The 12,300-nt window shown below is 43.2% G+C and overlaps 1 protein-coding gene across 5 annotated transcripts in view; it reads left to right on the plus strand.

Annotated features, from left to right (window-relative positions):
* RNF10 (ring finger protein 10) overlaps positions 1 to 12,182 on the plus strand; it is a 31,751-nt gene extending 19,569 nt beyond the window's left edge. For 2 of the 5 annotated variants that reach the window (XM_036874753.1, XM_036874754.1), the window contains exons 7-17: positions 126 to 286; positions 1,620 to 1,745; positions 2,059 to 2,335; positions 2,550 to 2,683; positions 3,678 to 3,795; positions 4,034 to 4,135; positions 5,146 to 5,301; positions 7,781 to 7,881; positions 10,289 to 10,346; positions 10,444 to 10,602; positions 11,209 to 12,182. In XM_036874753.1, the coding sequence (XP_036730648.1) occupies positions 126 to 286; positions 1,620 to 1,745; positions 2,059 to 2,335; positions 2,550 to 2,683; positions 3,678 to 3,795; positions 4,034 to 4,135; positions 5,146 to 5,301; positions 7,781 to 7,881; positions 10,289 to 10,346; positions 10,444 to 10,602; positions 11,209 to 11,285 (1,469 nt within the window). In that variant the 3' untranslated portion in view covers positions 11,286 to 12,182. Of the gene's footprint in view, positions 1 to 125; positions 287 to 1,619; positions 1,746 to 2,058; positions 2,336 to 2,549; positions 2,684 to 3,677; positions 3,796 to 4,033; positions 4,136 to 5,145; positions 5,302 to 7,780; positions 7,882 to 9,319; positions 9,513 to 10,288; positions 10,347 to 10,443; positions 10,603 to 11,208 lie in introns of those variants that run through there. The other 3 variants (XR_005022616.1, XM_036874755.1, XM_036874756.1) reach the window with 3 other exon arrangements.
* Positions 12,183 to 12,300: the final 118 nt, after the last annotated feature.

Genomic DNA, 12,300 nt, shown 5'->3' on the forward strand with positions numbered 1-12,300 from the left:
AGAGTGCGCAGGATCTTCCTGGAGCAGGGATCGAACCCGTGTCCCCTGCGTTGGCAGGAGGATTCTTAACCACTGCGCCACCAGAGAAGTCCGGCATTTCTGTCATCTTGTTGGCTTTCTTGTAGATGAACAGCACAGCCAGTACTCCAAATTGCTGCTGGCCTCGAAGGAGCAGGTGCTGCACCGGGTGGTTCAGGAAGAGAAAGCAGCACTAGAGCAGCAGCTGGCAGAGGAGAAGCACACTCCCGAGTCCTGCTTTATTGAGGCAGCTATCCAGGAGCTCAAGGTGAGACGATACACTGGAAATGGGACGGGGTGGTGGGGATTAGTTACTTCAGCCCCACGTTTAAGATTACAAGCGGGGAATGGCTAAAAAAGTAGGTTTGCTCTGGGCTTTGGTGATAGGAGGGAAGGGGTTGACCTAGGGATTTTTAAACTGCTCTCTCGAGCTGAAAGGAACAAGTCAAGGTGATCTTATAACTGAGACCCTTGAGTTTCTAGATTAGCTGTGTTCTTAATTAAGCAAGGTGGGTTTTTTTGTTCTTTAGGAAAACACTTGGATTTATTTTTGGAGATGTTTTATTTGAGGGACATTGGAGAAATTACTGTGGCCTCTCCAACGGGCTCTAGCAATGCCTGCTGAGGATTTTGGAGCATCAAGAATTATCCAAATATAGAATCCCTTATGTCCTGTATCCTCTACAATAGAGATTCTTAAACTGGAACAAGCATCAGAATCACTGGTTGTTGTGCTCCACCCTGAGGGACTGGTTCAGTAGGTCTGGGCTCAGTAAGCTTAGTAATTTGCATTATCCCAAGTTCCAGGGTGGCTCTGATGCTGCTCATCCCCAGATCACATTTTGAGAATCACTGACATATATTAGAACAATGAAAGCCCACATGAAAGGGGCTGTGCTAAGGTACTGTACTTATTTTTATCTCACTTAAGCTCCATAACCTGGTGTGATAGAACAACTATCCCCTTTCATAGATGAGGAAATGGAATCATGGGTTAGATAATTTACTTGAGGACATATAACTAATAAGAGGTGAAGCTGGTATTTGAATTTCTATCTCTCTGACTCATAAGTCCTCTTTGGGCAGCATTCTTTGTATTTATTGGGCTGGCCAAAAAGTTTGTTTGGGTTTTTGTAACATCCTACGAAAAACCCGAACGAACTTTTTGGCCAACCCAATACTTTTTAATTTCTTTCTGTAATGCGGAGCATTTTTTCAAATGCATTTCAGGGAGAAGAAGAGCTGCGTAGAAGTAGAGCTGTCCGGGTTGAGGTGGGGGTTGCCCAGACTCTTATCTCCTGCACTGGGGCTCTTTCAAAGCTTCGTTCGTCAAAACTAGAAGACTAGTTCTGTGTCCTGGGATTTCTGTTCAGGAAGCTTTTTTGTAGTGTTGTCGTTATCATTGTCAGAGATGCTAAGCAGAGTAACATCCCATTTGAGTACTAGGCACTTTTGCTTCCTGCTTCCCTTAAAGATTGAGAATTTTAAGTACTTAGACTCTTCCTTTTTGCCTTTTAACTTTTGCTCCTGTTGAGAAAGGCCATTGTAAGATTTGGCCCTTCAAACTAAGTATGTTTCTGGTTTTCTCTCCGGTGCTCTAGACTCGGGAAGAGGCTCTGTCAGGACTGGCTGAAAGCAGAGGGGAGGTCGCTGGTGTCGTGGCTGCTCTGGAACAACTGGTGCTGATGGCTCCCTTGGCGAAGGAGTCCGTTTTTCAACCCAGGAAGGTTAGTGTCCCAGTTACAGGCTAAATGGCTGCTGTTCCTCAAGTGCTGCTCTTCAGCTGTTAGGCCCTGTTGTGAGGTCTGAACTTTTTTGGGAGAAGAGGGAACTATGAGTATTTCCTATGTGCCTTTTAATTAATTAATTTATTTATTTATTTATTTTTAAATTTTTCCTATGTGCTTTTTCTATGTGTGTTCTTTCCCCAGTGATGTTAAATCAGTGAACGTGACAGCTAAGGTAAACCTCAAGAGAGCTTGTTTCCTGTGCCTGCCTTTGCCACATGTTCTTTCTGTGACCTACAGTTTGTCCCAACAGGGCATGCTGGAGTATCTGTCTGCTTTTGATGAAGAGACCGCAGGAGTTTGTCCTCTGGGCTCTCCTCCTCGTCCTCTTGCTCTCCCTCTGGTAGAGGAAGAGGAAGCAGTTTCTGAACCAGAGCCTGAAGGGTTGTCAGAGGCCTGTGAGGACTCGGAGTTAGCAGAAGACAATCTTGGAGAGGGGACCATTTGTACCGAGTCCAGCCAGCAGGAACCCGTCACCAAGCCAAGCATCACACACCTGAGCAGCTCTCCTTGTTACTACTTTTACCAAGGTGAGTGTCCCTGAGGAGGAGGGCTGGGCTGCTGGCTAATGTTTCAGAGAAGTGGTCTGGCTCTCTAAGCAGAGGGAGGTGTTGCCTCTAGCTCCTGGGCAGCTGGGTCTGTTGTGCCTTTCAGCTTATGGGGGGGAGAGTTGGGCCTGGGATAAGGAGGGCCTGACTTGAGGACTGGCCAAGAGTATTGTGTGATAGAGCCACTTGTCTTCAGCGGAGGATGGGCAGCACATGTTCCTGCACCCCGTGAACGTGCGCTGCCTCGTGCGGGAGTATGGCAGCCTGGAGCAGAGCCCTGAGAAGATCTCAGCCACGGTGGTGGAGATCGCTGGGTATTCCATGTCTGAGGTAAGGGCCTGCCTTGCGAGGTGGAGGGGCAGGAAGCGGCATTAACCTAATCTCTTTGTGGTGGGCCTAGCTGATCCAAGTTCACAGACTGTCAAGGCCTTTAGTCTTGAAAGGTTTTAAGTCTTTTTGTTAGTGATGGTGCCTGTGAATTTTTTAAAAGTTAAATGACCCTCCCCCACCATGCCAGGGTTCTGTTAGGTCACTCACCACTGCTCTCTGTATCACAGGTTCATTTATTGTGGTTTGGGAATAGAGATGTCTCCTACTTTCCGAGACGAGTTTGTTTTTGTTTCTCCTTATTGCTTGGGAGAAATGGCCAAGAAAACAAAGTCCTTGGAGGCTTTAAGGTAGCTTACACAAGCTCGTTACGAATTTTTGGCTTAGCAGGTACCTATGAATTAGTGTCTGATAATTTACATATATGAATTTTTGCTCTTTGAGAGTTATCGTTGTATTGATCACAAATTTGTTAAAAGCCTTAAATTTAGAGATTGTTTAAGTACTATGAACTTTCCATCAAACATGCAGAAAAAGAATAAAAAGAAAATTAAATTAATGGCCTTCATTTTTTATTGTTTTAGGCCAAGCTTTGTTCAGTAGGGAAACCTGCTTTATCTGCCTTCCCAGTTATCATTAATTCAGTCAGTGGTTCCCAGATTTTTTTCCCAGTAAATAACTCTTATCTTCCTTATTCTCCCCTGTTTGTTGTGGTCCCCCAGAAAAGCTGAAACAGCTGATCAGCTTTAGATCATTCATTACCAGCCTCAATTCATTCATTTGCAGCACAAACCAAAAAACTGCTTGCTTTTGGTTGCTTATTCTACCTTATGGTAGGTTAATTGACAATTTCTATTCAGCTTTTCAAAAGCTGATAACTTGAGCAGTAACTGCCATCTGAGAGGGTGTGGTATACTGCCGGATATCTGGGGTGGGAACCTCTGCTCTTAGAGTTAGGCCTGGTCTTAGTTGAGCATCGGTCCCTTTTCCCTTGTAGGATGTGCGACAGCGTCATAGATACCTCTCTCACTTGCCACTCACCTGCGAGTTCAGCATCTGTGAACTGGCTCTGCAGCCTCCTCTGGTCTCTAAGGAAACCCTAGAGTTATTCTCAGGTGAGAATGCCCCCTACTTTGCTTCCCTTTTTAGTGGAGTTCAGGGATTCTTGTGACTAGAAACCCACAAGAGGAAGTAAGGAGCTTTTGTCATGAGTCTCAGAACCTCCTGATACACTCCATCCATTCATCCAATCCAGCTGGGCCCACTCGTGTGCCCTTAGCTACTAGCCAAGTGGGAGGAGTTAATGGCCAGGTTGTCCTGGGTCTGCCTCCTCACAACCTCACCAACCCGCAGATGACATTGAGAAGAGGAAGCGGCAGCGCCAGAAGAAGGCCCGGGAGGAACGTCGCCGAGAGCGCCGGATTGAGATGGAGGAGAACAAGAGACAGGGCAAGTGTAAGTTCAAGAACTCTCATCTGAATGATGAGCACAACTGTGCATCATTGTACAGAGATCCCGTGCCTGGGCCCAGGGGCCAGACTGTTTAGGTCCTATGTCAGGTCTGCCACTTGCTTTCTTCAGCTCTTAAATGTGAGTTGTGAGAGTACCTCCTTACTTGTAGGCTTACATGAGAATTAATGAGTTGATGTTGGTCAAAGTGCATAGCACATAGTAAGTTCATCCTTGGCATAGTGGGTGAAAAAAACCTGGGTGGGTGGGGGAAGGGAATTGGAGATCTGCTGCATGTTGGGGATAACTGGCCCTGTGCTCTCTGGATACATTGTTGGCCTCACCTTTGACTCTGGAGACATCTATACATAGCAAGTCTACCAGGAGAGTCTGAAATAGTAGAGACCTATTGACAAACTAGGAAATAAGTGCAGGAAGTTAGATTTGAGCTCTTTCATACCAGTAAGAAGAATCTTTTGATCTGGTTCTTAAACATAAGCTTCACTGAACCAAGGATTGTGTGACATGTGGGTCTAGTTAACCTCCTGAAAACAAGGAATTGAGTCCTTGGCTAGGGAAAGGACTTAACTATTTTGACTCCATGTGGTATGGTAAACATAAATTTTATTTCTTCAACTGGGATAAGTATATAGCCGGCATACCAGTGTTGTGTAACTGTTTAGCACAAGTCCTGAATAGTTGAGAAAAGTGATGTTTCAGGAACGAAGGCTTTTTTGTTTTAACTTTTTATTATGGAAATATTCAAACACAAGTATACAGAATATTATAATTAACCGCCAGGTTTATCACCTAGCTTCAACCAAGAAGAGTTAGAACAAGGCTTTTATATTAAAACAAAGACATATTATAAAATGACAGTTACTATAAATTTGGGTTTTAAAGCTCTGTCTCCATCATTCAGACCCCTGGGGGATTCATACTGACTGTCCACAACTGTTGGAAAAGATTTGAGGAATTCTGTACGTGGGCCTACCATTCTCGTCTTTGTTTTGCAGACCCAGAAGTCCACATTCCCCTCGAGAATCTACAGCAGTTTCCTGCCTTCAATTCCTATACCTGCTCCTCTGATTCTGCTTTGGGTCCCACCAGCACTGAGGGCCATGGGGCTCTCTCCCTTTCTCCTCTTAGCAGAAGTCCAGGTTCCCAAGCAGGTAAATAGAGTTGGGATTTAAAGAATGAAGTTGACCACCAGCCACAGACCTTAAGCAAAGCCCTAGTGTCTGAATTTACAGCTGTGATCTCGGCATGGTGGGGGTCTTTAGGGGACTAACCTTACTTGGGTGGTTAATAGATTCCTGAGATCCATCAAATTCCTACCATTTGATTCACTTTTCCATTGGCTGTACCGACTTAGCTTCCAAAAACCTCAGGCAGCTCATACAGCAGGATGGTTAAACCTAGATTTTTCTCCGCAACCCAGCTGTTTTATTTCTAGTTTCTACCTTTAAGATACTCCCCCTGTTTGTGTGAACATCTTTATTTATGTCGTCTTATTTATGATAGGGGGAGGAAACAGCCTACAAAAGTCTACTGGTAGGGAAATGGCTAAATTACAGCATTTATACTATGAAATTCTTTACACCTACTGAAAAAGAAAATAGCTGTCTTCCTGAACTAATGGTTAGACCTTTAAGATAAAAGGAGGTTGTAGAACAAGACAAAACATGACACCATTTTTGGGTTAAAAAAGCCATACAAAACAAAGCATTTCAATATGGGTTTATATGTCTAAATGTATAGAAAAATACTGGGATGATTGTGTTCCAGACCGGGAGTGAGATCAGGATTGAGAGGCCTTCAGCCTTTTTTTTTTTTTTTTTTTTAACACCTTTATTGGCGTATAGTTGCTTTACAGTGTTGTGTTAGTTTCTGCTGTATAACAAAGTCAATCAGCTATATGCATACGTATATCCCCATATCCCCTCCCTCTTGCATCTCCCTCCCACCCTCCCTATCTCACCCCTCTAGGTGGTCGCAAAGCACCGAGCTGATCTCCCTGTGCTATGCGGCTGCTTCCCACTAGCTATCTGTTTTATATTTGGTAGTGTATATATGTCCATGCCACTCCTCTCACTTCGTCCAGCTTACCCTTCCCCCTCCCCGTGTCCTCAGGTCCATTCTCTACATCGGTGTCCTTCATTCCTGTCCTGCCCCTAGGTTCATCAGAACCATTTTTTTTTTAGATTCCATATATATGTGTTAAGCATACGGTATTTCGTTTTTCTGACGTACTTCACTCTGTATGACAGACTCTAGGTCCATCCACCTCACTACAAATAACTCCAATTTCGTTTCTTTTTATGGCTGAGTAATATTGCATTGTATATATTTGCCACATCTTTATCCATTCATCTGTCGATGGACACTTTAGGTTGCTTCCGTGTTCCTGGCTATTGTAAATAGTGCTGCATGAACATTGTGGTACATGACTCTTTTTTTTTTTTTTTTCATGACTCTTTTTTGAATTATGTTTTCTCAGGGTATAGGCCTTCAGCCTTTTAAAAATGTTTTTCCTTATATATAGAATGTATTAATGTGTCATGAAATGAAACAGTTAAAAGGAGTTACTGTAATTTCAGAGAGCTGTCTTTTCTGATCTTCATCCTCCTGGCAGATAGTTTTTGATACTTAAAATTTATTTTTGTCAGGCATTTTCAATGAAAGGTCCAAGATCAGAATATTTAAAACTCTTGGTGACCCTTGTGATCATATGCCCATCACTTGGCAGATTTAGGAGCCTGAGACCAAGGCAGGGACTTGGTTAGTGGCAGGGACTGGGACTGGAATCTGGGTCTTGAGGGCTGCACAGCCATTCTGCTCTTCATAATGAGAAGAGAGCTACTAAACAAGGAACATGCAAAACATTGACTACATCATCTGTGATACAAAGGACTTGCGTTTTCACATACTACGAGCCTTTTCTAAGTTATGTGGGCTTTCATGTATTCAGGAAAGAGCAGTTGGATGGTCCTAGGAATAAAAGTACCACAGAGCCCTGGCTGACCATGGCAGGGCCTGCTGCTGGGAGAGTGAATAGGCCTCTCCCTTCCAGCAGTGATCAGGGCAGTGGGTAGACTGATCTGTGGGAAATGTTCAACCCTAGGTCAGAAAGGATGGAAAAGACTATTACCTAGGGAGTATCAGGGAAAAGCTTGCATCTTGCTGGATTTTGCTGCTGTATGTGTTTTGGATTCTAACTGAATATTCCCAGGTCATAGACTTCTTTTGGCTGGAACATAAAGGCTGACATGATTACATTTTATATCTTTTTTTCTTGGAGCTTCTTCATCCATATAAAACCATTCTATGACAGTCCGATACCTAGGCCTTGAGAACCGGCTGATGTGGAGAGGATTTTTCTTACCGTGGGAATAGATATTGCTATGCCTTCTAGTGTTATTGTAACCATGAAACTTTTCTCTCTCTGTGCTGATCACTCATGTGAACAATAGGCCATGTTCTTGGCTTTATAAGCACAGGGCAGAGTTGAAAGTGGATCACAGTTAGCTTTCTGAGGCAGGGTTGGTAATTATCCAGACCCGATTCTGGGTTTGTCTCTTCTCTCTTATTAACAGGACACTAACTCTTTGGAACTTGACTTGTATAATCAGGTCTCTGGTTCCCTTTCAGACTTTCTGCTGACCCCTCTGTCACCCACTGCCAGTCAGGGCAGTTCTTCATTCTGCGTTGGGAGTCTGGAAGAAGACTCTCCCTTCCCTTCCTTTGCCCAGGTAAACCCGTTGCTTGTGAAGCAGCCCAAGGGTATTTAACATGAACTCTGATGCTCGTTCTTTCTGGAAATCCCTCTGTTGGAGATGGGGAGACTTACAGGCTAATGTTGCACTGACTCTAATAACCATGGAAGGCTTTTTAAAGACGGAAGGTCATGGAGTTAGTCTCAGATATTACCATAGACTTACCGAGGAAAGAGGCCAAGAGTAGTTGAGGAAGAATCAGGAGCTTTAATTATTTAACAAGTCAATAGATACTTTTGTACTGAGCACTGTTCTAGGGGCTGGGGATATGTCAGTCAATTTTAACTGGTCCCTGGTTCTAGGACCTCTGATTCAGTGGTATCTGTTACATATAATAAACCATTCTTCTTCACTTTGGGAAAGGGAAAGTTGTCTTGGTTATCTTGTAAGTAGCCAAATCAGCTTTCTTGAGGAGTTGGGTTGGAGGCAACACTAGGCTAGTGACATTTGATGTCAGATCAGTATTAATCTTTAAAACAAGCAAAACACTCAGCATTCCTGCATTCAGATAACTGAGGAAGATGGACAGACAGCTTGACAAGCAGCCTTGTAGGAGGTTAGTATTCACTTCTTTGGGGCTAGTTTGGAATCATTAGCTTAACAGTTCTTTAGAGCAGTTAGTTGATATGGATATTTCTCACGTACAAATGGCAGTTTGTGCTGAGGAATAAGCAGGAGTTGAACTTTGGTGAGGAGAGTCCTTGAAGTCAAGGAGGATGAAATAATTGAGAGCAATCCTGAGAATGAACTGCTAGGTTTCAGAGGTTAAAAGCAAGTGGCTCCTAGGAGTTAGGTCAATGCCTAAGTTTTTTTAGCTAGGTTTTACTGCCATTGCTTTTTTCAACTTTATATTTTGAAAAACTTAAGACTTAAAGAGTTGAAAGAATAGTATAATGAACATTCATACCTTTCACCCAGATTTACCAGTTGTTACTATTTTGCTATATTTGCTTGCTTTTCTCTCTCTCTCTTTTTTTTTTTTTTTTTTTCCTATGTTGAAAGTAAGTTACAGACCTCATGAATGACACTTCACAACTAAATACTTGGGAGATACATGCCCCCAAAATGACATTCTCCTGTATAACTACAATTACCATTATCACATCAAAGACAGCTGATTTAATACTATCTAAGATGGCACATATTTTTATTTTCCCATTTGTCTCAGTGTCCTGTATTGTTTTTAGTCAGATTTAATCAAAGACTATTCATTGCATTTAGTTTTTCAAGTCTCTCTAGTGTCCTTTGATCCATAACAGTTCCTCTGGCTTCTGTTTTTTTGTTTTTTACCTGTGACATGGATATTTTTGAAGCATCCAGACCAGTTGTTCTATAGATTATCCTATAGTTGAGATTTTTCTGATTGTTTTTTCATGAGTGGACTCAGGTTAAACATTTAAACATTTTTGTCAAGATTAAAATATAGGTGATATATTTTAATGACCTTGGAAGAGTAAGATGATTCAGATGTCATACTATTGGACCCCAGACTCCCAGGGACCAAGGGAGCAGATCATCAAAGTGTGGTACATGATGAAGAAAGTTTATCAGTGAAATCAACATCTGCCAGTTGAACTCATCTTGCACAACATGAAAGCCCCACTTTGGTAAACATTTAGGACAGGCATTCCTACTTGTATCTTCTTGGGCTTGTCTCTTGGTAAAATTCACCCTGCTTTGAGTGGCATGGTATGTGTGGCAGCTGGGATGCATAGTGGCCCTCAGCACTTACGAAGCTGGTCTTGGCCAAGTGGGATGAAAAATTTCCTCACTCGGGCAAGAGGAATAGTTGTTCTGATTTTACTGTACTTGCAGGGATATGGTTTATGGCTGGATCTAAAAGTTAATAGTTAAGGAACTATTGGATAAGCAAAGACCACAAGGTAATGAGGGCTGTGGGAGCAGTTTCGGGATAAAGTTAAATTGATTTTTGTGGCCTTAAGTAACTAAGGTTTGATAACCAGGTGGTTTGTTTTAAAATTGGAAGGTCCTGTATACTCCTTATTCTAAGAGGTTGATGTTTTTAGGAGTTTCCAGAAGAGTAGGAAAATTTGTCAGAAGCAGGCAATGACACAGAGTCAGGATTCCCAACTTCAGAATCTGAGTATGAATCTCTTGTGCCTTCTTTGCAATATTCTTTACCTGTTTCTTTCCTAAGGAACAACTGGTTTCCCACCTTGCGGGTTTCATTGCCAGTTCCATTGGTCAGGATATAGAGGACATGACCAAAACAGTGTTAAGGAGAGAAGTATCTAGAAAATCTTTTTCCCAGAGGAGGTAGTTGGTTCTTTGTCCCCTGTACCAGTTGGTGTCAAGGTAGGAGTCTGGAGAAGAAATGGGGTCAGTTACTTAAATTCTTTCCTCCCCTTTCACACTTTGGCAGATGCTGAGAATTGGAAAAGCAAAAGCAGATGTGTGGCCCAAAACTGCTCCAAAGAAAGGTGAGAACAGCCCTCTGGTAAAGGGGAAATTTGGCCCCTTTCAGAAAGTAAAAGGCTCTAGTGTTGTTTCTACAATTTTAACACTGGTGTTTTTTAGATGAAAACAGCTTAGGTCCTCCTGCCCCTGTGGACAGCGATGGGGAGAGTGATAACTCAGACCGTGTTCCTGTGCCCAGTTTCCAGAATTCCTTCAGCCAAGCTATTGAAGCAGCCTTCATGAAACTGGACACGCCAGCTACTTCAGATCCCCTCTCTGGTAAAGGCACAGAAGTGGGGTGCTCAGCTCAGGGCTGTCATTCCCTCCTGGATCCAGTGGCAGACATCACTAATCAGTTGCACTTTTCCCTCTGAGCCTCAGGGCTCACGTTCTAGTGTCAACTAACATTCCATTTGGTACGCTAGCACCTTTTTGCACCCCAGGTTAGTTCTTTTGAGGCCTTGGTGTGAAATTCTGAGGACCTTTTTTTTTTTTTAACCTTCTAAGACACAGTGGTGGAGGGTGGCTAATAGATGGAGAAGGTCAGGCTTGAAGCACACCCCCGCTCTGTGGTGGTCATGAACTAGATAAGAACAACACTGGCATTTATGGCGTGCTTCCTGTGTGCCTGGCGTTGTGCTAATTTTATTCTCCCAATACCCATATTAAATGGGTATAACTCACATTACAGATGAGGAGCTGGGCTGGGGACGTAAGTGATGTACCTGAAGACAAACACCAGAGTGTGCAAGGGCTGGTATTTGAATCCAGGAGGTCTAATTCCAGAGCCTGCACTCCTAGCTGCCTGCGACTATCATTAATGAAAACTGGCCAGGGGGCAAGGCGATGGCATTCTAAGCTAAGCTGTTTCTGTTTTCTGTTTAGAAGAGAAAGGAGGAAAGAAAAGAAAAAAACAGAAACAGAAGCTCCTGTTCAGCACCTCAGTCGTCCACACCAAGTGACACTACTGGCCTGGCTACCTTCTCCATCTGGTTTTCTTTTTTCTGCGCTTTTGTTTTGCTGCTGTAATTTTTAAGTATTTGAGTTTGAACAGATTAGCTCTGGGGGGAGGGGGTTTCCACAATGTGAGGGGGAACCAAGAAAATTTTAAATACAGTGTATTTTCCAGCTTCCCATCTTCACACCAAAATAAAGTATTGACACTCACAAGAGATCTCTTCCTGCCATGGTTTTTAGTTTGTTGCCAGGTTAGTCTTTTTGACCCATGTGTAAGTTAGTTTTTCTCAACCCGAACTAAGTTTGAGTCCCTTGGAGCAGCCCAAACCAGTGTTAGTGTTACAGCACTGCTCTGCTGTGACATCTTGGGTCAGGGCACCATGCTTTCAGCACACCTAATAGTTGAATCTTTTCTATCTGTTCAGTTCTCCTCTTGTTATCTTTAAGAAACAGAGGGATGGGAATAATATGGATTTAGGACACCCAGCTTAAATTGCAGTTTTTCTTCTGACAAATAACCACGCTGTGGTGTCAGACCCAGGTTGCACTGGCATGTGTGATGGAGGGTTTTGCCTCTTGAACGTGGCTTCTGTTTGGCAAGGAAAGCTGTAACTGTCATTGACGAAGGAAGCCTGGGGACCTGGCAACCTTTAGATAAAGCTTGTTTCAAGTGACAGTGGCCTGAGTTACAGGAACAGAGGAGCCTGGCACACCGGGAGGAAGAGCAGGACAGGTTTAAAAGCGGTGGGCTTGCCCACTGCCTCCCTGTTGCCTAGAGCAGTCTTATGCCTTGGTTTCAGCTGAAGTTGAGTGACGTGAACTATTTTGCTGCTTAATAAAGTGACCTCTAGGCGTAATAGACTATGAAGGCAAATAGTTGCAATAAATCACCTGCACAAGCATTGTGAGCATTCTGGTTTCTTTAAGATGATTTCAGGTCAGCTTTTTTTTTTTTTTAATATTTATTTATTTGGTTGCACTGGGTCTTAGTTGTGGCTGGCGGGCTCCTTAGTTGTGGCA

Source organism: Balaenoptera musculus, chromosome 14 (genome assembly GCF_009873245.2).
Source record: "Balaenoptera musculus isolate JJ_BM4_2016_0621 chromosome 14, mBalMus1.pri.v3, whole genome shotgun sequence".
Lineage (NCBI taxonomy): Eukaryota > Metazoa > Chordata > Mammalia > Artiodactyla > Balaenopteridae > Balaenoptera > Balaenoptera musculus.